This window comes from Patiria miniata, unplaced genomic scaffold, assembly GCF_015706575.1.
Source record: "Patiria miniata isolate m_02_andy unplaced genomic scaffold, ASM1570657v1 HiC_scaffold_3, whole genome shotgun sequence".
Taxonomy (NCBI): domain Eukaryota; kingdom Metazoa; phylum Echinodermata; class Asteroidea; order Valvatida; family Asterinidae; genus Patiria; species Patiria miniata.
Genome location: NW_024037069.1, coordinates 31578011 through 31605115, shown reverse-complemented (window position 1 = coordinate 31605115; position 27105 = coordinate 31578011). Strand labels below are relative to the sequence as shown.

The 27105-nt window shown below is 39.7% G+C and overlaps 1 protein-coding gene across 2 annotated transcripts in view; it reads right to left on the bottom strand.

The window, feature by feature from the left end:
* The window catches only part of LOC119738840 (phospholipid-transporting ATPase ABCA1-like), a 60211-nt gene that overhangs the window by 27798 nt on the left and 5308 nt on the right, over positions 1-27105 (bottom strand). For both annotated transcript variants that reach the window (XM_038213809.1, XM_038213810.1), the window contains exons 3-26: positions 25865-26006; positions 23789-23937; positions 15766-15890; positions 15008-15205; positions 14060-14144; positions 13678-13802; positions 13384-13581; positions 12472-12540; positions 11702-11942; positions 11223-11356; positions 10311-10427; positions 9311-9511; positions 8554-8647; positions 7883-8000; positions 7526-7705; positions 6780-7002; positions 5814-6035; positions 5366-5573; positions 4255-4380; positions 3804-3981; positions 3368-3499; positions 2816-2955; positions 2080-2217; positions 566-906 (exon numbers count right to left, since the gene is read on the bottom strand). In XM_038213809.1, coding sequence (XP_038069737.1) covers positions 566-906; positions 2080-2217; positions 2816-2955; positions 3368-3499; positions 3804-3981; positions 4255-4380; positions 5366-5573; positions 5814-6035; positions 6780-7002; positions 7526-7705; positions 7883-8000; positions 8554-8647; positions 9311-9511; positions 10311-10427; positions 11223-11356; positions 11702-11942; positions 12472-12540; positions 13384-13581; positions 13678-13802; positions 14060-14144; positions 15008-15205; positions 15766-15890; positions 23789-23937; positions 25865-26006 — 3884 coding nt within the window. The remainder of the gene's footprint in view (positions 1-565; positions 907-2079; positions 2218-2815; positions 2956-3367; positions 3500-3803; positions 3982-4254; positions 4381-5365; positions 5574-5813; positions 6036-6779; positions 7003-7525; positions 7706-7882; positions 8001-8553; positions 8648-9310; positions 9512-10310; positions 10428-11222; positions 11357-11701; positions 11943-12471; positions 12541-13383; positions 13582-13677; positions 13803-14059; positions 14145-15007; positions 15206-15765; positions 15891-23788; positions 23938-25864; positions 26007-27105) is intronic.

Here is a 27105-nt window from a genome sequence, read left to right as displayed (position 1 = left end):
TGTTTTCGTTTTGCTGAAAGAACACACACCGTTTTTGTGATCCATGGACAGAACTTTAAAACGGTGGTTGTGTTTAAAATTCCGTAACTTGAAAAGTACAATGTACATGAGTGATTTGAACGATTCTTGTACTACAAGAAAGCTTATGAATTGGGCTTTCATATCCTAGATTTTGAAAGTGCTACATGCAGAACTTTATTAAAAAAATGTTCCTGACAATTGGGTTTCCTTTTTTACTCACCCTGTATTATCCGGCAAGCACTCAAGAACTTAAAGATATAAAAGTTTGGGATTTGAACCTAAAATCTCTCAATCGCAAGCACTGGTTTTAACCAACGAGGTTGCACGGGTCGGCCAACCTTTTTCAAAGAGCATGCGTGAAAATGTCAATAAAATGGTAAAAAAAAGCTACTACAAACTGTTTTAAAGACAGAAATGACCTGATATTATTCAAATTGTAAAAAAAAAGCTTGGTCTCAGGTTTTGGTACGGAAAAAGCAAACATTTCTCAAAGACCATCCTTTTTAAAACCATGGATTCCCTTTTGGATTTAGATTTCTCGTACCTGGGAGGGTTCAACCAGATCCAAATCCAGCTCCTTCTTCTTCTCATCGCCAGGGAGATTCATCATCGCCCCGGCAACCAGATCCGGGCCGAACATGGGACTGAAGCCACTGTTCTGGAGTCCCGCATCGTACATCGTTGAGTCGGTGAGGTGTGGCGGAATCACGACGTCATCACCAGGGAGGCGCTTGTTTAGGACGAGGTAGTACCCGACGCCGAAGCGGCTCTTGAGGAAGAGGGAGGAACCGGAGCAACGAAGCTGGCCTGAGGAGATGATGGCGATGCGGTCGCCTAGGACGTCCGCTTCATCCATGTGATGGGTGGACATGATGATGGTACGACCTAGAATTAAGGCAAACATTTTAACATAACACTTAACAACCCCTTTGCCATTGGACAATGTAAATGCCAAAGATGAAAACAGTTCTGCTATAATGTACCTGCATAAAACACCTGAACTGAAATTAACTTTTTGTTCTTTTGGAGATGTCCATATTTTAAGCCACCCATTTTTTTTCTTTCTAGCAATACAAGAGTAATTCACTTTTGAATGAGATGCTAAACAAAACAAACCAGCCCATGTTTAGTTATGGAATAATTCACTCATCAAATTTTCAAATTACTTGCCACCCAATATTAGTTCCGTTCTCACTGGGTAGACTGGTTCCTGCCCCCTATCAGGATTGATAATGTAGGGACCAGGGACCAGGAACCAGCCTACTGGCAAGACCTGGTTCCTGCCCCTATCAGAATTGATAATGAAGGGACCAGGAACCAGCCTACTTGCAAGACCTGGTTCCTGCCCCTATCAGAATTGATAATGAAGGGACCAGCCTACTTGCAAGACCTGGTTCCTGCCCCTATCAGAATTGATAATGTAGGGACCAGGAACCAGGAACCAGTCTACTTGCAAGACCTGGTTCCTGCCCCTATCAGAATTGATAATGTAGGGACCAGGGACCAGGAACCAGCCTACTGGCAAGACCTGGTTCCTGCCCCTATCAGAATTGATAATGAAGGGACCAGGAACTAGTCTACTTGCAAGCCCTGGTTCCTGCCCCTATCAGAATTGATAATGTAGGGACCAGGAACCAGCCTACCTGCATGACCTGGTTCCTGCCCCAATCAGAATTGATAATGTAGGGACCAGGAACCAGTCTACCTGCAAGACCTGGTTCCTGCCCCTATCAGAATTGATAATGTAGGGACCAGGAACCAGCCTACTTGCAACACCAATCTGTTTGTGCCTTTTTTTCCCAAAGAGTTGAAGATGCCAAAAACAGGAAAAAAAAAGTTTTTCTTGTAAGGAACCATAAAAATTGAACTTTGCTAGGAGAAACAAATCAAATCTGTTGAAAAGCACAGCATACATCTTTTTAAATATGCTGCAAGATACTTTTGAACAGAAATGTAACTCACTGTAAAAAAAAAAATGGGCAACAACTCTGAAATTCTGGCGCTACTTTTCTGTCCCCCAGTCTAGACATTTCCAATTACCCATACATCGCTTCCTACCTTCCTTGTATCGGCCGAGCAGGTCCCAGATCTCACGTCTGGCGTAGGGGTCAACTCCGGCCGTGGGCTCGTCCAGGATGACCGTCTTGGATCCGGCCACAAATGCCATGGCGATGGACAGTTTACGCTTCATGCCACCTGAAAACAAAACAAACAATTGGAAAAAATATGGAATAAGCAGCCACAATTCAATGAAATAAAATTTTCACAAAAACAAAAAGGGCTTATCACTGGGTCTCTACTTTGTATGTTTTTTTCGGACAAGCGCACTTCAAAGTGAAATTCTCTCGGTGAATAGCAATTGTTACAACTGGGATGCTTCTGGTGTTGCTGAAAGCAAACCATGAATTTGAAAAAGTGGCTTCTCTGAAAAAAATGCTTGAGTGCATTGAGGACCTCTGCTACTGGTTTGGTGTCAAGAACAGTTTCTGTTGGGATATATCTGTCAGGATCTGCAATTTTCAGCCTAACTGGGGAGTCAGGTTGGTGTAGGGGTACTCTCCTCGCCTTCCACCGCTGTGACCCGGGTTCGAATCCCGCCCGGGCCAATATGTGGATTGGGTTTTCAGTCCCTACCTGATTCCGTGGGTTTTCCTCAGAATACTCTTCTGGGCTTTTCCTCCCACCACTAAAACTGTAATTTCTTCACATTGTCTTCTCTTTACTGGGCCCCATGGGAGACCAGTGGATTCCACTGAATGGGCTACCCAGTTAAAATAAGAAATAAAGAAAATACCGGAGAGGTTGGCAGTCATCTCCTTCCTCTTGTGAGGCAAGTTGAGATGCTTCAACATTTCTTCCATCTCCACGGCAATCTCTTCCTCAGTCGCTCCCTTCACCCTGGCGTAAAACCACAGGTGCTCTTCCACAGTCAGGCTGGTGAGAATCATAAAAAAGTAAAGAGCCATTTAATCCACCTTTAAAACTAAGACAAGAAAAGAGATTTATAAGATGGAATTTGCATCAGGAAGATGTACATCTTATATAGGGTTTTTGCCCTTCACCGAACAATTTATAAGCACTGTATACTCAGTGTTGTCCGAGGGGTTGCAAGAAAATATTCACAAGCTTACTCGGGTGGGACTCCAACCCACGACCTCCTGCTTACTAGTGCAGACGTTTTACCACTCGACCACCCTTGGACAACACTGAGTGTATAGTGTTCATAAAATATGTTGGTGAAGGGGAAATAACCCAATATTAAAAGGAAAAAACGTGGGTTAAATACACTGTCCAGTTATTTGGTCCTCAACATTTGAGTTTTGAGAAATATAAATGCGACACTTACTAGTCAAAGAGGACGTTGTGTTGCGGGCACATTCCAAGACTCTTACGGATCCTGTTGATGTCCTTCAAGATGTCCTTGCCGTAGATGTACGCCGTGCCGGCCGTGGGTGGAAACAAACCTGTCAGAATGGACCTGGGGAGAAAAAGAATTGTACAGGACTAAATACACGTCCTTACCAACGACTTGAAGAAGTTGAAATTACTGAAATTATTATTGCTAATGACACAGACCTCCAGTCTACATCCAGTAATACCAGGCATGCAACTGGGAATTTAGAAAAAATGAGGAATTTCCATGTACAGCGTTTTTCAATTTGTAATGGCATTCATGAAAAGTAAAAAACGAGGAAATCAGCGGATCCGAGGAAAAGTTACATGCCTGTAATACCTAATTCCAACTTTTTTTGGGGGGGGGGGGGGGAGGAGGACACACTTACATTGTGGTTGTCTTGCCAGCTCCGTTGTGTCCGAGGAATGAGGTAATTTGGCCCTCGTAGAAGTTGATACTGAGGTTGTTGACGGCCAGTTTCTTGCCGGTCCGGTACACTTTGTATAAGTTCTTGATTGACGCGCCCAACTTCAGGTGCGTCGGCTCACGTTCAAAGTCCGTGTCCTCTGATTGGTGAAAGAAAGTTTCAAGGAATTACTTAAAATGAAGTATTTGAAAATCTGCAAATCTTTGTAATGACATTCTGACAATAAAAACGTATAAAAAACGTACGTAAAAACTTAATAAAAACGTCAAAATGTATCTGTAGAGGATATTCTCAAAAATTTCCCAATTAGAATGAGCAGTGTTCCAAGTAGAATTTTCCAAGTATCCCAAGTTTTGAGAAGTTCCCTTTTATACTTAACATGGCTGCTACAATCACTGGAATAGTCTGGTACCTGTGGGAATGCCATTGCTGGAGGTCATGGGTAGCAAATCGGCATCCTCGCTTGTGTCGATCTGGGAACCACACCAGTAGGATCGTTGGAAGGGGAAGTACCAGCTGCGGGGCATGCCGTAGGCACCTGTAGGATTGAAGGGAGACAAGATTAAACTTCACCTCGTATTTGGAAGAGATTTTCCCAAATCCTACAAACTCCTACACTTTTCAGGAAACTACTGGCACATTATTTGTCCATTCAAGACTTTCAACGAACAACAAGCCCCATGTAAAGGAACTGTGGCTGGGCTCTACCTTCCTCAATCCTACAAAATCCTACAAAAGTCTTGGTGGGTTTTAGAGGGTTTTGGAGTAGAGAAGAAATTTATCTTGGAAATCTGAACTCTTCTGAGCATAAATGTGAGATGTTCTGGTGAAATGAGACGGAATTGGGCACAAGTCGTGGTGGAGAAAAATGCCAAAAACAGAATGGGAGTGATTTTTTTTTCGATTTTCAGATATACTGACATTTGTAATCTTTGTTATTTCTACTACACACATTTGAAAGAAACAGAACAAACATCGTAGAATGAAAATGTTTTTAAGGAAAAACAATTCGCATCTTTATTTTTAGGACTACAAAACATGAAACTGTAAAGGCCTTTTTCTCAGTATTTTACTTTATTGACATGTCGATAAACGTTAACTTTAAACAGCCAGAACTTGTCAACGGAATGCCCGATTCAAGTGCAACAAACAGTATTGTAAGGAGAATTTTATTGTCTTTCCTAAAATCTACAAACTATCATGTCAAACTAGGGCTCGCTCGATGACGGCCATCTCTGTAGGAGAACTGCAACTGCGTATTTTACGCAATCAAGCACGCATTGCGCAGTGTTGAAAGTGTTCCAAACACGCGCACTAGTTGCTCGAATTGCGTTTGAAATACGACACAGCCGATGCGCATTATGCAAGTTGACACCCAAAATGCTGATGCAGGTGGATGGTCTGTAGGAAATGACGTCATTTGAACGAGACCTATAGGGAGTAACAGGAAGGTGATTTGAGCAGTACACGTACAAATAAGTCAAGACTCTAGTTGACTTCATCAAATTCAGATTCACACGTACCTGGAAACACAGCCTCTATGTACCAGGTCAGCAGCATGTAAAGGAACGCATCCAACCACATCATGGTGATGACCTGATTAGGCGTCATCTGCTCGCCGGACGAATTTGGAACTATCCCAAGAGTCCCCCAGGTCAACCCCGTCCCCTGGATCTCAAAGAGGGCGACGTACTGGCTGGCGTAACCGAAGGCGATAGTGTTGGACAGGCACTGTATCAAAGAAAACAAACATTTCGGAGGTTTGAACGTTATTTTGAAGTAAAGTCACTTATGATCGTACTCTAAAAGTGTGAGTCTGCACCAGTGGGTCGCGGGTTCAAGTCTCCACAGGAGGTCGTGGGTTCAAGTTCCAATCAAGCAAGCTTGTGAATTTTTCTCATAAATTTCAAGACAACACTAAGACCTTAAAAACGTGGCTTGGAACCCTTCAAGGAAAGAAATTCAGCTCACCATTGCGAGTTTGGCACCGGCCGGGATGAACTCGTCCCAGGAGTAGACCATACTGTAGGGCACGTAGGACAGGAAGAATAAGACGGCGCCGCAGGCCGCAGAGAGGTTGGCCTTGGAGAAGAAGGTACTGATGAGGAAACAGAGGGCGATGGTGGAGACGCTGAAGGAGACTAGCATCAGGAGGAGGACCGAAGCGTCGGCCTGGATCGTGATCTGGCCGACCTGGCAGAGGACAGCGAAAAAGGAAACAAACTTTAATGCATACAGGATCATTTGCTTTTAATGCATTTATTTCGTTTCCAATAATAACACCACTCAATATCCAAAGAAGAATGCTCAAAACCTGACCTGTTGAAGTTTCAGCACAGTGGATACTACACTTTTTGAGAAAACCATGAAAAACCATGCACAACCTTTTGTTCAAGAAACAGGATTTTGTCTACAGCACGCTATATTTCCAAAAAAACCATCAACTGACTTATCATTGGAAATCACCTGCATTTCTTGATTTCTTCTAAATGACAGCAAGTAAGACAGAATAATTTCATGGGCTTTTTAGCACCAGTACGATCTATAAACCAAGTAAGCTTCTTGATAACACATGTAATTGGCAGGCCACTTTTGGAAGAATGAATGATCTTAAATGCCAATGGCCCTACATGCCTTCAATGATTTGGGGATTCATATGTGAAGCGACTTGTAAAAAACAGACTCTCCAGTGCAACTGGACAATTTTTTTTTAAATATTATTACAGATCTTTCCCTATACATAATGATTTAATTTTTGAAAGCAGACTTTCCTAGGAAAAAATGTGTCCAAAGAATGAGCTCCACTCATGCGTGTCCCTGTTGAACAAAAGCACACACCTCAAACATGGCTGCAGTGCAAAGGGTCTATTCTGCCATTCAAGGCTTGCAATCAAGACAGAGAGACAGACAAAATGACAAACAGACAAAACAGCATACCTTGAGAATCAGCACCAGCAGACAACTACTGATGAACATGACAATGAAGCTGTTGATGAACCAGGCCACCCAGTGCACCCCGTTGCCCATGCCCATCACCTTCATGACCTCCTTGAGACGTAGCTCCTTCTCCAAGACGATACCCTTGATGATCATGGCTACGGAGAACAGCCAGGCGATGATCATGAGGAGGGGTAGGATGGCTCCCAAGGTCTGGACAAACCTGGTTGCGACATCACAAGACAGAGGATTGAAGATGCAATTTTATCCAGAAATCGTCACGTTTTAATAGTGTTTTAGGACCGTAGAGGGGGGCCATAGTGTCTACCCATCCAAACTTCTTTATTCTTCTGCCGATTTTCCTAAAATTTGGCGAGAATATTGGTGGGCTGGTAATCTACAAAATGATGTCATTTGGTGACCACAAAAGGGCACTTTACCATATTTTTGCTCATTTTTGGTCAAAAACAGTATTTTTGGCATAATTTATGCCTTTCTTTCATTTAAAAGCATTCAAATTTGGTACAAACATTAATTTAAGTGACAATTTACTGAGGAGAATCAAGCCCAAAAATAATGAGAGCATTATTGTCTGAAGCCACGTTTTCAAAAAGAAACATGAGACTTGAATCCAGATTAATACTACAATGGCTCAATTTTTGAGGACCAAAACGTTTCACCCTGATATTCTCTTTGCACCATCATCACACAAGACATGCACTGAGTGATAACCACAGACGACTCACGTGTCGCTGATGTAGCAAGGGTAAGGAAACTCCTGAATGTAGGCCCCAGCGCCGGCGTCTTTCTTCCCCAGGGACGCCTTGATGATGCCCTGGTCAAACATGTCTTGAAGGAAGACGAAGCCTCCACGGATGTACTCGCCGTATCGGTAGACGTCGCTCATTGGTCCCGGCTTCCAAAAACTAAAGACAAACAAATAAATAAACAACAAGTTATCAGTTAAAGGCACATAGGATCATTTGCATTTATCCCAAAAGTAACCTACCAAATTATTATCAAAAAGCTCACTTGGATTAAAGGTCATACTGGTACTAAACACCCTGCGAAATTATTTCGTCTGACTTGCTATTTCTACTTACTATTTCTTGTATTTGTCGGTGCTTCGGACCATACTGCTATCCATGCGTAGCTGGTAGACTACATGGGGTGGAATGGTGTCATCTTCAGCCGAAGTGTTGAAACCTTCAAACACAGCAGCTAGGGAGACGGGACAGAAATTGAAACTCAGTGTTTTAAAAATTTAACAATATTCAACAACCATCGATGAAAATGACTGTGCTGTGATCTATGGGTGCTCAAACAATATTTGTTGTAAACGATTTCAATTTTTTTTTAAAGGGTTGAACGGGTCATCTCGAAAAGTATTTTTTCAGATCCAGTTTTAAAATCACAAGTCAAAACACAAGTCCATGACAAATATGCCGATTTTGAGGATTTGTAACTTCCTAACATTCCAAATACATGAAATAATTTGAAAAGTATCTTTCAGATCCAGTTTGATGATAAGATGAAGATCGTTAGATCCTGTACACTCATTTATAATACACATCAAGAGAAAACGTGATTTATCTTAAAAGAAATTGTGTAAGAAATTTATTAACTGTCCAACATGAGTTCACCTTTCTATCTAGTAATGATAACTTTATGCAATTTTGTTTTGTGGTTTGAAAGTTTTTGATTGAAAATATGACAACTTAACAATCTGAATCAGTATGAGATTTCTGCTGTGATTTGAAAGCTCCAAACCTACCTCCCCAGAAGAGATTATCTCCCTGCAGTTCCTTGGCAGCAGCTTGGAATTCCTCATCTGTGCTGTAGCCTCTCATCTTCTTAAGGTTCACGCACTGTGCAACACAAAGTAATCACAAGTCAAACCCAAGTCAATCACAAGTCAATCACAAGTCAATCACAAGTCAATCACAAGTCAACCACAAGTCAATCACAAGTCAATCACAAGTCAATCACAAGTCAATCACAAGTCAATCACAAGTCAATCACAAGTCAATCACAAGTCAGTCACAAGTCAGTCACAAGTCAGTCACAAGGCTTCACAAGTCAAATCCCACTCCAATCACAAATCATAAGGAGTCAAATCCTATGTCAATCACAAGTCAACCACAAGTCAATTACAAGTCTTCGCAAGACAAATCACCAATCAATCACAAGTCAAACACAAGTCAATCACAAGCAAATCACAAGTCATCACAAGTTAATCATAAGTCATACACAACTCAAATCACTAGTCAATCACAAGTCAAACACAAGGCAATCACAAGTCCATCACAAGTCATCCAGTTTCAAGTCAAGTCACAAGCTATTCAAATGAACTGTGACAAATGCATTCCTTTGTCATTGTTTGTTCCGTTACTGGCGACCAGACTTTCGATTTGACTTGCGACGGAACATTTGCTTTGAATCCACCGTTCCTATCCTGGATAGAAACCTGTATTAAAACTACTGGAGTTTACAACTTTTGTAATGTGTTTCTGAAATTTAAACAGGCTTACCTTGAGTATTTCCATGGTAGCGTTTGCAAACTCGTCTAACGCATCAATGGCATTTAGAAGATTCTGGGTGAAGTTACCGCTATCTCTACTGTCGCTCCGGGCCTGGAGTAAAACCTTCTGAATCAAAACCAGGTCGGTTGTCGAGTTTCTCTGCAACTGATCTTCCAGTTTCTTAACAAGTTCTGGGTTCTGACTGAACTCCTACAGATCAAAAAACAAAAATATAAACCTTCAGATTCCTTGTGGCATACTCTAACACTGCGGCTTCAATATCAGAGTCAGGTTAGTGCTGTGGTATTTTTTTAGTTACTGACACTTTTATGACCTGGGTTTGAATCCTTGCAAAGTGGATCGAGTTACAAGTCCCCAGTTTAATTAAATGACGTTTCTCTGGAATATAATTCTCGAGTTCAGGTTGGTGTGGGGAGTCAGGTTGGCATAGCGGTACTTTCCTCGCCTTCCACTGCTGTGAACCCGGGTTCAAATTCCACCTGGGCAAACTTGTGGATTGTGTTTTCAGTCCTTATATGATTCCTTGGATTTTTCCCAGAATATTTTTCTGGGGTTTTCCTCCCACCTCTAAAACTGTAATTTCTTCTCATTGTCTCCTCTCTACAGGTTTCTTCAGGCTTGCGGGCTACAGTGCCTAGGGCGCTTTTGAGGAATCCTTGGTTTCATTACCAGAAATGAAATAATAATATCAATAGTAATAATCATCTTTAGTTGAAGGTTTCGTCAAGCTTTAGGCTATACGTACAGTACATATAGCACGTTGGAGGAACCCTCTCATTAAAGAATCAAAGTAAGCAATTAAATTACCCTTGGCAAATCTCAACAATGACTTTTCCAACAATGATGAAAGTCGAACGTTTTGTTCCTGAAGCCTATTATGCTGGCCGTTAAAGTATCGCATATCTGCCTAAAAAATCCTCCCCCACCCCATGGTAAAGAGAGGTTGCAAGCTTGCAGCAATGGTTAACGCTCCAAACTGAAGACTTACATTGGCCAAGTCAAACGCTGCGGTGTCCTCCACGTATTTGCGGAGCGTCGGTGAGTACTCTAACCATCTCGCTGTCAGATTCTTAAACATCTCCATGGCAGCTAGTGGTTGCTCAGCCTGCAACAGGAGACGGTGTCTCAACGTTAATTGCAAACTTAATTAACAAGCATTCTTGTAAATCAAATCAGATTGGCAAAGTGTGAAAGTTGTATACAAGGGTTAGCATTAAAGCTATGGAATACACTCAAGAGTAATACAATTTTTGCCGTATAGTTAGTGCACCGTTTCTGCTGAACGAACAAGAATTGTTAAGGAATTGGCAACTGCGCCCAATTTAATGGCAACACTATCCACAAAATGTTTTGCTTGCAGTCGATGCCAAAGTTTGCCTGTCTGACTGGTTTATTTGAGTTGAACCTACAACCATTTGGCCTGTTGTGACTACAGAATGCCAGGACGGGCGTCGCCAGACCAATTTGAATGGGGGGTAGGAAGGGGGAAGGGGGTGGCGAGAGGGGGTGGCGAGAGGGGGGTGGTGAGGGGGGGGTGGAGAGGGGAGGAGTAACAATCAAGTAGCAAAGAATTTTCTCTGGTTGCCTGACCACCTCAAAATCAAAAGGGTAGGGTATTGGCTGGACACAATCCGACTAATGGGGGCGCTGTTCAAAGTGATGAGACTGGACCCTATTGGACAATAGGCACTGCGATTCATTATGCTATATATATGCTGACAGACACACAATGTTGCAAACAGTGCATCTAATTTTCCAACAAAAGCAAACAATGGTGGGCGGTAGGGGGTTGCATCCCCAACACCCCTACTAGCCACGCCCCTGCTAGCCACGCCCTGCTAGCCACGCCCTGCTAGCCACGCCCTTGATCTCCCGGCTGAACAGGTGTGAGCCCCTGTACCTCCTTCATGATGCGCTGCGTTGCCTTGGTGTCCGGTGTGTACAGGATGTACCCTTGGACCATGGGTTTCATCGTCTTCCAGGCAAGCTTGCCGAACGGTGACGACTCGATCTGCTGAATCCAGGCACAATCCTCTGTTAGAAGGCCAAAAAAAAAGAGAAATAAAATTATCATCATTTCCAGAATTTATTGTCAATTCTAAGCTTATAATTGCTTGATACAACTTGAAGATGTTGAGACGCACATACTGGGAGTCCCCCCCCCCCCAAAAAAATTGAACACTCTCTAAAAGCCGCCTCTTTTTCAAAGCTTTCAAAAAAAATACATTGAAAATATCGATACTAGACTCTCGGCCCAAGACCTTGACTCAGTGCACATCCTCCAAAATCAGCCACACATTTTTGCCACATAGCCTCAATACTTCAAAATCCTCCATTTTGCAAAGAGGATTCTGGAGCATTTGAAAAGGGTCAATGTACCTCGTAGTCCGTCCGTATCATTCTTAACGTCCTTGGGCGGCTTTGAACTGGAGGTGTGACTCAGCCCCGGTGAGCTGGAGAGCTTCTGGAAGCTGTTGGAGTTGGACATCTCCGCCAGGCTGAAATTGTTGAAGTCTTTCATTTTGCCGACGCTGCCGCAGACCAGCTCGTTGGTGTCGTTGCTGTTCAGGATCGAGTCAATGTCGGTCAGGAGGACTTGGAAACTATCTAGCTCGTTGATCTTGAAATGGTAACACAAAAGTAACAATTAGATTCCCTATGTGGTTTTACCGGTTTGGGTTTGTGACTCATGAACAGAGGGTCAGGGGTTCAAATCCAGCTGCTGGCCTTATGCTGTGTCCTTGAGCAAGCCACTTCACCCCCACTGGCCTCTCTCCATCCAGGAGTATAAATGGGTACCGGCATTAGCTGGGGAGTAACCTGTGATGAACCAGCATCCCATCCAGGGAGAAAATAGAAACATTCTCAGACATTTCGGGCCACGGAAAACGGAGATAAACGCCGGCCCAAAAAGCCATAATGGCTCTGCACAGGTTGTACTTATACAGTCCCTAATCCTTCAAAATCCACTTTTTCTTTTTTTTTCAAGGAATTTGAAGGAAAAGGGAATGTGGATGCACGACTCTGTTACTTTCCACATGGCTTGATTCCCCTTGCCAAGTTCAAAGCAAAGAGCATGCCTTTAAGTTTCCTGCACAGAAGCTGAATAACTGAACATTTTACACAGGAATAAAAAAATGAGCTATTACCTCATTGCCAATGTCGATCATATCCTGGAGAGTTTCCTTGTACCACTTGTTCATATCAGTGCTGTTCAACTGCAGAGGGAACAAAGTTGAGAGATAAATGTTTGTTATTACAACAACAAACTTCAAGAACTTTCAACAGGGTAATAAAAAAAAGCTATTTAATACAATGTAGTTACTTAGGAAAATATCACGGAGCTGCAAAGCCCAAACTACCTCAGCACAGGACAAATATCTGCTTAGCAAAAGTATCTGCTTAGCAAAAAAAAGCTTAGCAAAAAATATCTGCTTAGCAAAAAAATATCTGCTTAGCGAAAAATATCTGCTCATGAAAAAAATAGCTGCTTAGCAAAATGTCATGCAATATGTATAGCGTACCAGTTTCCCCCTATTTCATGCTTAGCATGTACAAGTAAGTTCACTTAGCAGTATTTTGTAGTAAGCGGCTATTTTAAATTCGGCCTTGCTTATCAACCAGAATGACTTAAACAATGTTACTCGTCTGGGCCTGATGTTGCAACCATCTCCAGAGGACTCTACAGTGGCAATTCATAATTATCCGGGACAGGTTACCCATTCCTACTGGTCGAGAGCCCGTCACGTGGGAGGTCTCACACCAGTTTAAACATCGGTCAACGCCACATGCGCGCAGCACGCTCCGCGCGCAGTGTGCTCTGCGCGCACTGGCTACAACAGGGCGTTTGGGAACCACTGATAAAAACTGCAGACATAGAGTTATTGAGCACACGGTAAAATGGCAGAACAAAATAGTCAGAACTTTGTCAACCTTTTGAAGTTTTATGTTTTTTTATCAAAAAAAGGAATTTATGAATGGGGATAAAAGTGTTATGGAGCAGTTATGTTCAGTAACTGTTTTCCCACTGACATGACTGATACCAAAACAAAGCGACTTACAGAACTCCACAAGGCGGTGAAGTTGACCAGTGTTCGTATTTCCTGCGACAGCTTGTCCAAGTCAGTGTCGGACATGTTGCAGAGCGTCGTGCTGAGTTCTTGGAGCTGCTCGGGATCGGTCGTCGTGACGTAGTCCTTCAAGAGAGTGGTGTTGCAGACCGTGCTGTGCATGTCGTGCCCCTGTAGGTACAGCATCAGCTACAAGGCAAAGGGCCAATAGTCATGAATTAGTAACAGTGTAAATGCTGTATATGGCCTTGAGTGATCCCTGCGTCAAGTGTTCACGATACATACCATTTTGGGATTGTCGACTGAGTTTGCAATGAGTCTGGCATCGGCCTCAGACAAGCCCATCTGCTGCTGCAGGTAGACAATCAACGCAGTCTTATTGGTCAGCAGACTGTACGACAAAGGCAACCCTGGAAAAAACCCATAAATAATCATTTATTACAACTGCCCACTGAACGATTTTATTTTCAACCACATCAGAAAACACTATAAACCACAGCCCGTTGATTTATTCCTCATTTTGACAGAGCAGGCCTACATGACAATATGTTTTGTATCAAAATGTATATTACATTACTAAAACCACAGCCCTGGTGATTTAATCCTCATTTTGACAGAGCAGACCTTCTATTGTTAATGTACAAAATTAATTCAGCTATTTTTTTACCTGAACCCTGTAGCAGGCCGTCACTCAACAATTTCAACTGATCCAAGCTAAAGGCGCTGCCGGGAATGTTCCCACCACCAGTAAACTGTCAAAGAAAGAACAAGAAAGGGCCATTTAATTTCATCATTAAAGCTACAGTCCATCATTTGCAGCTTTCTAAAAACATATTTATTGTTGAAAAACATAATTGGTTGAAAGATAGTAAGGGGACTAAACTCCCTGTGAAATTATTCCTTCTGGCAAGCTTTCATGTTGAAGGAATCAACAGAAGAAGGCCTTTCCAACGGTGCTTCTTAAGACGCACCATAGGAAATTGAAATTAGTAGTTCGTTTTGTTATTCGGCGAACACGCGCAAGTATTGGCACAACGCGCACGCGGTTGCTATAATTCGTCGAATCAGTGCGACATCGCGTAGCTGCAATCATGATTCAGAAACTTTTGATTTGAAATCGAGATCCTAGAATGCTGTTTTACTCGGAATATACAGCTGAAGCTGAGCTGAAACTTCATCAGGTTAGTTGTTCAGCACCCTTCTTTAGATTTTGAGCACAAGCACCATGTTCCCCGCCAAAGTTCAAACCCACGTACCACGGCACATGAGTCGAACACCATAACCACTGGCCCACGGGGCAGTACAGGAGGTGACAGGCAGGGTAGTTTGGGGTGGTATACCATTCCATGAAATATACTGGAATTTTGATTAACGCGGGAAAGTCCGTGTAGAATCTTTCAGCGCAATGCCAGAGGGAAATTACACGGCGCTGCTAAAGTACATCAATTTGCTAAGCACAGCAAAGACTCGCTCAGCAAAAACTAGCCAGGTTACCAGCCAAAATGTCACGCAATGTATATTGCTTTTTAACCGGTCCCCAGCTGATTTTTGCTTAGTACAAATATCTGCTTAGCTATGTTTTCTACCCCGTGAAATTGGGCCCTAGATGTCTTACCAGAGGCAGCAGTTTGTTCAGATCGATCTGCTTGGAGATGACCCCTGCGATGCTAGCGAAGTCGGCGGTGGTCAGATTGCACAGCTCTCTCTGCATCTCATGCAGCGTGGTCAGGTTGGTCACGCCGAAGATCTGCTTGAGCTTGGCTTCGTCGCAGGACGCGCTCTGGAAGGTGTCCGGATCCGTCAAGGCGAGGAACTGCGTTGAGAATGGGAACAAAAATGCGATTAAAGTTTCATACCCCCATATCTTTGGGTTTCGTCCCGCATAAAAGATTACTTTTCTAAATCGCTATTTTTCTAGCAATACAGAATTTATTTACTTTTAGATGAGACATCGAACGAAAAAGATTGGCCCATGTTGAGTTATTGAATTATTGTTCAATTTTTGCAATTTACTTCTGTATATCAGGTGCTGATTTTTTAATGCAAAGCACATTAAGTGTCTCATTGAAAAGCACATGTACATGTACATGTACGTAACTTCTTTTTTTTTAAATAAAAATTTTAGCATTTTCAATTGAAACTTTAGTTTTCAGGATTCTACAACCAACAAGCACAAACAGTTTTAAGGATGGTTCTTTTGGTGTTTTTGTCTAAAAAGTTTGGGTGCGTCAAAACATTATAATTTGGTAAGAATTTCATCAGCAGCAGTTCTCTGCTTATAAATGTGCCAGTTCTACACTGTCATTGTTACCCCCTCCCTTCCTGCTTATCCCCTCCCCTCCCCTACTCATACTCCATCCTTTCTAGCCTCACCTCCTGTGCACTGACGTTGGAGTTCAATATCGCTTGAGTTACGGCCGGCGACAAGTGCAGGTCGTTTGTCAGAAACCGCGTTACTTCGTCCGGATCCTTCAGGTAATTGATGAGTGACCGCGAGCCTGTCGTAGAGTCAACAAAATTAAAGACTCAATAAAAACCCCGCCGTGACACTAAACAAACGTGAATTTGTTTACAGGAATCATTAAACAATCTCAGGCATTAGAACGTTGCCGTGTAGGCAACTTTTACAGTCTGTCTCCCAATAAGTTTGTTAGCGCACAAAATGACCTGAAAATAAATTATGACATCAAAACTGTCCCTTTTTCTTGTTGGATGATTTACAGCAACCTTTAAATGAAATGCATAAATTTACAAACATCAAGTAAAATAGACTATTGAGTATTTTGTTCGATTATTATGACAGAGTATGGTTTTAAAGTATCATTCGGCCAAGTAAAAAAAATTAACAAGTTTCTCATCCAACGCCCACTTCCTTTTTTCCCGGTTGCCTCCTTGGTTTGTTGGGGTGTTTGTTTGTTTGTTTTTTTAATTCATACACTTATATTTTCCATTTTGTCAATATTATTGTCTTTCTAGTTGTTTCCAAAAAAATTGTAGAAAAGATTATGGCTGCTTTGGACATAATTTTGCATCAGCAAATAGTCGAGAAAATTTAAGAAACCATTTGCTGTCTTGGAGAATCCGTAATTTTGGGAAAACAAAAACCAAAGAAAAATGCCCGCCTCCTTCACTTTTTCAAAAAGGCCAGATGAAAAACTACTTATTTGTTTTACTAGGCCTTTATACTTGATACATTTTTTTGGAGCTTGTTGTTAAGATATTTAATTGCTTCTTATATTTTTAAAACAAGATCAGCTGGATTAAAGCAAAGTGTACGGTAGTTTAATAAAATCTGAATTCTCAAAAAAAAGTTAGAGCTTTTCTTTTTATTTGTATGCAATTTTAGCCACAAAAATACTTTGTGAAAGAGCTTTGTGTTGTATGTAAATTTGACCCCAATTTTTTTCTGAGTAGTTTTCTTAAATTCCATTTCTCTAAATTTGCTGGAAAACGATTAAGGAAGTTTGTGTTGAAATAGTGATACAGTGTATCATGTGTCAGCTATTACGCCATTCAAGTGCCTACAGGAACAATGGTATCCTGTAAAAAATAAAAAATATATGCGTCACTTTCGCTTCATTTGCGTTTTGTATTGTACAAATATTTCTTTCAATGTACGTCACAGTTAATGTACTCCATATGGAGACGTCCTGTGCAATCCATTTTGACTGCTTATTAATCAATGGACAATCACTGACGTGATAACAACACTTGTTTTTCATTTTCCTTTCAAGATGGTCATTTCTAGAGAGCAGACTGGAACAAAAAAATAGTCATTTCCGTTTTCTTGGAATGGGGGAAGGGGTGGTTACATTTTAGATACCTTCTGATGTGGACTTTGGTTATATGACATTTTGCATTGAGTAAAAAATTTGGGAAAATGAAGTCTGGGTTTTTTTTAGGGGGGGGATTTCTGTTTTTTTTTCTTTTTTTTTTAAATCAACATATTTTTAAGAAACCTTTTTTTAAGGTGAGTCTTTTTTCATGTAAGTAGACAACTGAAACGTAGTGCTTACTAGTTGGCCTTATTCACGAGTCGGCCATGTAGTGGATTGAGAGTGAGGTGAAATCTTCATTTTTGGAACTTGTGTGGAGAAATGAAAGCAATGACGTTACAAATTTATACCAGTCTGCTCTGATGAATAATTTAAAATATGTGATTAAACCTACTCTAATGTTTTAAGCCACATTAAAAAAAAAAAGTGAGGCTAGAATGAATAAATAGTCTGGCACCATCCCATTCAACAGTTCACAATTTATGAAACCCATTCAGAGAACAAAGTGGACACACTTTTTCTCATCTTTTAATTTCTTATTTTAAGGGATTTTGGCCTGTTGAAATGAAAATTGAATATGGATCTTCTATTTACTTATGCTCTGATCTTGTAATTTATATATTTTCGCTGTTTTTCGGCAATCTACACATGTACATGTATCATGTAGTCCAACAGGGGATCCCTACATGTACGTGTACATACAATTATTGGGAACATCTTAAAAAATAGTGAACAATGTCATGAAATAAAAAAAAAACCAATATCTTAGATTTTATTCTCATGCTATCAAGGCCATCTCTGCAGAATGACACGCTTCTGATTATCTCACATCAGTGATAATTGCTGGTACTGTAGGTGGGTGGCCATTGGATGTCTGCTTGTTTACTGTGCACGTACCTCCTAATGTACCAAGTACATGTAGGCCTAAATGTTCATACACCCACATGGTTTTTATGCATTGTATTCAATGCCCATTTCAGTGCCATTTTCATTAAAACCACACATGCGCGACAAAACAGCCAAGAGATATTAGCACTGACCTCATCCGGACAATATGATGCTAATGACAGGCTGAATTCAGCAAGGTTTGAATCAGCAAATCATTTGAACGAATTGTCATATGGATTTGCTCCGTTTTTCAAACAACTGCAGCATTTGCATTAATGTATGTTTTAGGCCTAATTCATTTCACCCTCAGTTCACCAATTTACTTTGTTGTACTGATGTTTGTCTAGTCTGCATTTATGTATTTCGTTTATCATTTTGATCTTTGTTATACAGGACTTGCACTCGACAAGCCTTCTTGCGAGTACGTCCCCCGAATACCAGCATTACATTTCTTAACTCCATGAACATTTGTTTATTTGTATTGTACTATTCATGGCTAATTACATACCATGTACCTTTACATGTACATCCAGGATGGAAAGAAAGTCAAGTCAAGTCAGTCAGCATTTGGATCGAACTGCATGGCATCCAGATTGCTGAAATTGTATAATTTTACATATTTGCATAAAAAGTGAGATACGTCCATCCTACTGGGATATCATGAAGGTATTAGCGGCAACTCATGGAAAGTTTAATTAGTTTTTTTTTTTTATTTCATTACATATATATATTTTTAAAATAATTTATTTGTTTGTTTATTTATTTATTTATTAATGTTTGTTGGGAGGGTTGTTGTTGATGTTGTTGTTGTTGTTGTTGTTCAGTCCAGGTCTTTAATCTAGCTTCCCTCTGATGGTTTTACAATGTATCACTATCAACTTCAATGCCACAAAATTGTGTCAATATCTCTTGAAGCATGGAGGTAGAACATTATATTCCGATACGTGTACAATCTACATCGAATTCCAACTCTTTTCATCGACAGCTTGCTGCTGACTGCAAATTATAATTGACATGATTGGTGATTGGAATTCATCCTTATGGTTATTTATTGGGTCTAACTAATGTACCGTACGGTACATGTGCAGCGACGAACATGTCCCACGACAAAGTAAAAATGTAGTGTGGGTTTTGGTTGCCATGACAACTTACTCGAGTTACATTGAACATCGTACATGTACTACACAGTATTATTCTGCACTGGCTGCCACAAGATTGGTAATTAAATAATTAAACGTTGTATCATATATGCAATTAGGTATGGTGACAATTTTCTCTAATTTTTCGTTTTTGAACATACTTTTTCCATACATATTTATAATAGCTACATGTAAACAAGGATGGAGATATCCATATATGTGGGTTATCCATATATATGTGGGTTATCTGCACAGGAACTTGAGTTGTGTAGTGTGGCTTTTTAAGAACATGCACACACTTTTTGGAACGTACTGTAGATGTAAGAATGCCTTGATTACAAGTGATAAATTTAAATTTCATCAGATGTGCACAAACCAACATTGTACGCATTCAAATAATAGCAATGGGATTTCGTTAGCGCCATTCCATCTACATGTATCAGTACATGAACGGACGCGTACATGTACATCATGGCGCGCAACAGTAACAACACCAAGAAGCCAACAGATGTGTTTTGAGCTGCTTTTGGAATGATGAAACAGTGTCCAGGGATGTGAGATTGGAGGGCATGGTGTTCCACAGAATTAGGACTGGAAATTGTGAAGGCTTTGTCAGTGAATATGCAATGGATGACTATCAGCCCTGGCCAGTTGAGATTGGAAGAAAGTGAAAAAAAATCCACAAAGGGCCCCAGAGCAACCTGGGCCAAATTTCACAGCACTGCTAAGCACAAAAAAAGTCTGGCTTAATTAGAAGCAAGTTATCAGCCCAAACTCTATGTGATTTTCATGCTAAGCAAACAACAGCTAAATACTAATCATGAGCAATACACATCACGTGGAGTTTTGGCTGGTAACCTGCTTTATTAAGCCAGACTTTTTTTGTGCTAAGCAATTTTTTGTGCTAAGCAGCGCCGTGAAATTGGCCCCAGGGTCTAGATGTTATTGTATTTACCTAAAGACACCTTACATGTAAAATAATACCCATTTGTCTAAATTTGTACACTATACACCTAACAATCAGGACTTCCAGATTTCGAAAGGGATTCTTTGAACGTCCTAAAATCAGGAAAAATCCAGACAAATTTCACTCCTGGACTATACATGTACTGTACGTACAATGTAAGTGTACAATTTCCTCTCATCATAATACTTGTTAAACATACCGGTATTCTGTGCCAAGAGCATACATTATACATGTACATGTGCACTTGTATAAATCATAAGTGATACATGCCATGCACATGCACTGGAGTTCATCTTTTGCATCAGCTGAGTTTCGTACTTTATTTGTCCTGACCAAAATAACTTTGTTACTCAGCACCAGTTGGCACTAGAGAGACAACGGTTTGATTAAACACTTGAAACCATTGAGATTTAATTTCGCATAGTGACAATCTTTTTTTCCTGTTGCATTTTTTTTTCCACACGTACAAGTGTGTACTTACATGTAGTACAGAATGACCCATGATGGAAAAGGGGGTTATCGTAAATTTGTTATCGTCAAATGTTCTATTATCAGCATTTCGAGTACATGCACAAGGCAACTGAGTCATTATACAATGTATGTAAGAGGAAAGTCCATGACTATCGACCACCCTCAGATCTTTGCTGAACTATCAAGTATTTGCTTAGGTCGTTACAATCAATGTTCAAGTGAATGACTCGAAAAGCTGCACGTACAAATTTACAGTATTTTGGCGTATATTTAGCATACATGTCTAATTTGTGAGGCTTTCTGGAAAAATGAGATGGAACTACAGTAGGCACAAGCCGTAGTGAGAAAAATTAATAGAAAAAACCGAATGGGGGTGATTTCTCTTTTTTATTTTCAGATTTATTGATATAAATTTGTTATCTGTGATAAAACTACATGTACACATATTTTAAAGAAATAGTATAAAATTTGTTTAATAAAAGTGTAAATTTGTTATCGTCAAATGTTCTATTATCAGCATTTCGAGTACATGCACAAGGCAACTGAGTCATTATATGCAAGAGGAAAGTCCACGACTATCGACCACCCCCAGATCTTTGCTGAACTATCAAGTATTTGTTTTGGCCGTTACAATCAATGTTCGAGTGAATGACTCGAGAAGCTGCAAGTGCAAATTTACAGTATTTTGGCATATATTTAGCATACATGTCTAATTTGTGAGGCTTTCTGGAAAAATGAGATGGAACTAAGCACAAGCAGTAGTGAGAAAAATGAAGAAAAAAAAACGAATGGGGGTGATTTGTCTATTTTTTGTTTTCAGATTTATTGATATTTGTTAGCTTTGACATGTCTACTACACATATTTTAAAGAAATAGTATAAAATTTGTTTAATAAAAGTGTTTTTGAGAAGAAATAATTGGCCTTTTCACGAATACAAAACTCGAAACTTTATAAGCCTTTTTCTCTGGAATATACTTTTTTCACAGAATTACGGACTTTATTAACAACCAAACCAAACGGAATGTCCAAATGATTTGCGACAAACAGTATTGTAAGGAGAATTTAATTCTCTGTCCTAATACCCATAGACCGTCATTTCAACCGCAGCCCAGTTCTGTATCATTTTGCCAGAAGGCTTCACATTTGATAAAAGTTTGCGTAATATGATGAAAATTTAAGTTTGTTACATGTTTCTGTCAAATTTGCAAAAACCCTCTTTCTTTATTTTTATTGCTCTCAACATAAATGACTTGTATGAACTCAAGGTTTATCTCCCTACATTTTTTTCCAACACCAGAAATTTTGGATAACCCAAAAGTTTACAGAATAACTTAAATTTACACAATGTAGGTTATAAATCCAAAATGTCTGGTCTTGTGATTTGCCTTGCGGTTCATTTTCTAAAAGCTACACGTAAAGTTGGTTCACCCTAATTTTTTTTCCAGCACAGATTGCAATATCTTCCTGGTTCCACCCTGCGTTTGTACTGTGTGCGTTAACAAAACTAAAAATTGCACAACAGACGTCAATGCTGACGTTGGCTCCACAGTCCAAGGGCTGTCAAAGTCGAACTAATTAGCATAACAATCAGGCTAGCTGGCTGTCTGACTATGAGCGATTATTTTCAGCATTCAATGCAATCTGGCCCTTTTGGGGTCCTACATGATGAAGTCAGTGAGTTAGCAAAAAAAATCCAATATTCATGCAGCTACAAATAAGTTGATGGTAAAGTGAATTAAAACCACCAAAAAAAGCAGGAAAAAAATAAAGTTGTTTTTACAGCACAGTTTTGTTGACAGGAAGCAAAAATTAGAACAATTCTACATGTAAAATCTTGAGAAAAAAGAAAGTGTCACATCACCATATTTTCTTTTTTTACTTGAGCACTAAATGCAATGGATAGGGGGAAATTTTGTGGATTTTAAAAAGCAGTTTCAGCATATAACAACCTCTCTTTATTTAATAAAGAGAATACAACATTTGCTTTTGCTGTAATTTTCAGAAATGGTTGAATTTGGGGGTTATTTCAAAGCAAATGTTGTTACACTGACTTGTTTGACGTTTTTGGTTCACAAATACGGGAAAAATCAAGAAAACAGTCATGCGCTCTGTCTGGTTCACTTAAGATGAACTTAAGATGAAATGGAACAATTTATAGATGTTGGAGAATTTTAAGGTCAGGGAATCAGTCTAGCTGGTTTGTACCCGTTCACAGGTATATATGTAATCGATTGTTAAGAGAACCCAAACTAACTAAACATGATAAACTGTGAGTAGTATTCAAAATTTATTAAAAACATTTTTTTTCCAACGATGGTCAGCCAATCAGCGTTGGAAATTGGTGCAAAAATACCACTTTTCTTGAAAATGTCAGCACACCAGATGCCACGATTTTACAAGATGCTTTAGACTGTCATTCACTATAACAGTCTAGGAAGGTATTTCGTGATAATTTGATAGTTTGGTGCAAAAATACCACTTTTCTTGAAAGTGTCAGCACACCAGGTGCCACGATTTTACAAGATGCTTTAGACTGTCATTCACTAACAGTCTAGGAAGGTATTTCGTGATAATTTGATAGTTTTGTTTTTTGATGTTTGCAATGTTGTACATTCCCTTTAAATAAAATATTTCATGAAGGTGGTGTCAGCAGAGCGGTGAGTGTAGAAATCTGACTTGTGAATTCTGTGATGGTGAAAATTGGTGAAATTACAAATTGAAACTAATTCCCAAAATGTGGTCAAGTACTAATGCGCTTGGAATGCTTTGTAAATGAACAGATTTGCAGGTACATTTTGTATGCTTGATTCTTTGTAAACAAGGTCACATTTTAACATGTAAAAATTTGGTGAAAGAATTATGGGTTTTTTGGGGGTTCAATAATGTCAAGTCCTGAAAAACAGAGACAGGGAACACAGTACTAATGTTTGTGTGTAATATTCAAATAAACTGAGCCCATGCAAGAGGTTATCATTGACCAAAACATTCTCAGCCATTCTCTGCCCACAGACAAAAGATGGAGGCAAAGTTTTGACAGCAGCCACATCCACTGTTTTGCAGCTATGGCTAGCAACGACATTGACACGCTACAGACACTATCCATATCCATAGACTAATACTGGCCATCTCGGACCTTGCCTACCGACCAACTTACCAGGGATGCTGTCCGCTATGCCGTTGAAGTCGTCCATGTAGGGCAGAAGCTTGTTCAACTCGTCGACTTTGGCCAGGAACTTCTTCAGTGCCTCCATTGTGGTCTTGTTAGTCAGGACCGTCTCAATGTCGTTCACTAGTTTGGATAAACTGGATGAGGGAGGAGACGGGAGCCCAGACTTACAATATGATGGAACGAAGGAGTGCAATGTTAAACTCTAACTCCGTAAGGTTGTGAAAAATCATATTAAGATTTGAGGATTCATGAATGTTAGGATTAGGCCAAAAAAAAAAAGTCTCCGGTTTCTGGTATGCGCGCGCAATGAAAGATGATGTCTCAAAACCGCCAAACTCACAGGTTTGACTGGAATTCTGCTGCTGCGCAATTTCAACGTGTTTTTAGATGGGGTTATGATCGAGAATAAGCTTTATGTGGCCTCTCTGGACTCCCATATATTTGCACTAAGTTTAGTCGGGCACCATTTGCAGTCATCAGCCGACATTTGAAGCAAAAAAGTCGGGTAAAAAAAAAAAAAAAGCCGCGTCGCCGCACCACTTTTTAGACAAGCTCCATACCAGAAACCGGAGACTTTTTTTTTTTGGCCTTATGGGGCTTTTTTTTTTTTTTAAATGACATGACTATTTTTTGGGAACATATTTTGTGCAACTTTCTACTCCTATGAAAACCACATCCTTTTTAGTTAATCTTGTTAAAAAAAGTGCACTTCCCCAACAGTCCTGAATCCTCCAATTTTAATACGATTTTGCATACCCCCTAAAAAGTTAGGGTTAAACACTTAAAATTGTCCATGCTTTTCCTGACCAATGAGGGCACTGTTGCTGCAATGTCATTTCAGGAAACACTTTTCAGTTTCGTTAAAACATGTCATGTTTGTGAGAAAACCGTGGCCCACTGTACTGAAACAACAATGAACCACCAAAGAAAAGAAGAGTTAAGACCTGTAAGCAAAATATCTGAAATTTTGGAAATATTTGTGCTAACCGCTGAATGAGCTTTAACATTGAGGTTTCTGCCTGAAATGACATCACACTTTTGCTCTTGAATATGCTCATGAATATGCAAATTCATTAGCATAACAAACAAAAAGTCACCAAAATACCCTTAAAACTGGCAAAATGCAGTGTTAGATGGGACACAAAGGTGCATTTTACAAGGGACTCCATTAAAAAACAATACGTTACAGCCTTTAAATTACACATAAAGACCTTATAAATTTCATCCAAATGAAAAATGTTATCAACAGGAACTTTCTAGCGCATCATTTGTAGTTTTTACTCCATTTTCAATGGAAATCTAGTCCCATGTCGAGTAAAAAATAACTAGGCTCTCCTTTCCTGCACCCTGGATTTTGAAGGATTTTGGGATGGTAGAAATAAAGTGCCAAACTAGGGAGATTAGAATCTCTTCCGCTTCAGCCATGGTCAAAAATCAGTCCTATCTAGGCTTGGAATGTAGTTTCATTGAGAGTAAGGTCATACCTTGTTCGTGAAGGACACACTGAAATGGAATATTAAGAGGTGCTTGGAAGCACATCAGCATGTTGAAGGCTGAGACCTGGGCTATTAAATGGAGGCCATGGCTAATGGCCATGAGGGACATACTGGTAGTCTTAATGTTTTGTTCAATCTGTCGCAACTTCTCTCAAAATTATTTTTACAACTTTCTTTTACATCACATATTGAATTCAGCAAACTGAATGTCTTGAATGGCACAAAACATATTCAATATGTAGTGTGGGGGGAAAAAAGGCAGTGTTCAAAGAAATTTGTGATGCTGTTTGAGAAATTTCTGATATCGTGGCTGACGTGACATTGCCAACCGAATTGTGTCGAAGAGGATGGAATGACAGTTGGACATCGGACATTTCACATCATATAACATTTTTCTCAGAAAAAAATTCCCCTTTGCAAATTCTGTACCGCATGTATGCACAGCTCAAAATTTACAATGCTTTAAGCATGTAGTTCATACTGTTCGAGCAGTTTTTGTGGCTTTTTTTTAACTTGTGAAGATGGTATCGTTAGTGAAATTGGAGCCCAAGTATTGGACACTTACCCTGCATCCCCGTAGTTGTTGATGTGTCCGATGGATTCACCGTACGTCTCTTCCGGACGACACTTGCTGTCAAAGTCGCAGAGGAAAGACTGGAAGAACGGAAGGAGGCCTCCCGAGGGCAGGGCCTTGCTTAGGAAATGGCCTGAATCAAATGAAACCAATCAAATGAAACCAATCAAATGAAACCAATCAAATGAAACCAATCAAATATCATGAAATCAAATCAAAGAATCAATTCACTCAATTAAAACATTTACAATTTAGAAAAATATTCATAATCAACAAGAGACCATAACTTTGACCAAAACAAATACAAGTTTACAATCTGATATTTTATAACTATGGTAATAGTAATAAATCTTTAAATTTGACACAATAAACTTACTATTTCTATTGTTTTGTGCTCTGAAAAATTGTTTTTGCAGTAGATTGTCACTGTGGTTTTTTGAGCTGTTTTATTTTTACAAAAAATATAGCCAGAAGTAGATAATAAAAAGAGGACAATGTCTATTTCAATTTGGGGTTTATTTTGCGCAAATTGTCATGAACTTCTGCAACAATATCATTCAAAATATGGATTATTGACCTTAAAATAACTGACTTAATTGTTCAGGTATGCAACTGGGAATTTTGGAAAAAAGAGGAAATTCTAAAGCACATACAGTGTTTCTCAAGTTGTAATGGCATTCATGAGTTGTAGGTAAAAACAACGAGGAAATCAGTGAATCCCAGACAAAGCTGCATGCCTGATTGTTGCTTTTGTATTAATTTAAAAAAAAAAAATTAGGCCCTAAATTTTTATGAGATTCATAAAAAAGGCCAAAAGGAAAAATAGTTCTGCTTTCAGTTTCCCTACATACCCTATTTAAGATTTTATCTTGGAACACTATTATGAACAGTACCACTACCATGTATCATAAACCATTCGGAACGATTCATGTACAAATTTCAAAGATTTTTTTTTAATGTTTAACTACAAATAAAAACTCTCAATGGTTCTGAGTCACCTCTAAAAAGCGGTTCTCAATAAAATAATAAAACATTTCATTATAGAATTATAACCACTTAAACACATTTAATCACAAGTTAAAGGGAATGTACATCATTGGCTTTTGCTGTAATTTTCAGAAATTAACTATTTTGAGGGGTTAGTATAACAGATCAAATATTGTTACATTGACATGATTGAAGTTTTGTGTTCGGAAATACTGAAAAAACCAAGAAAAACAAAAATGTTCAAG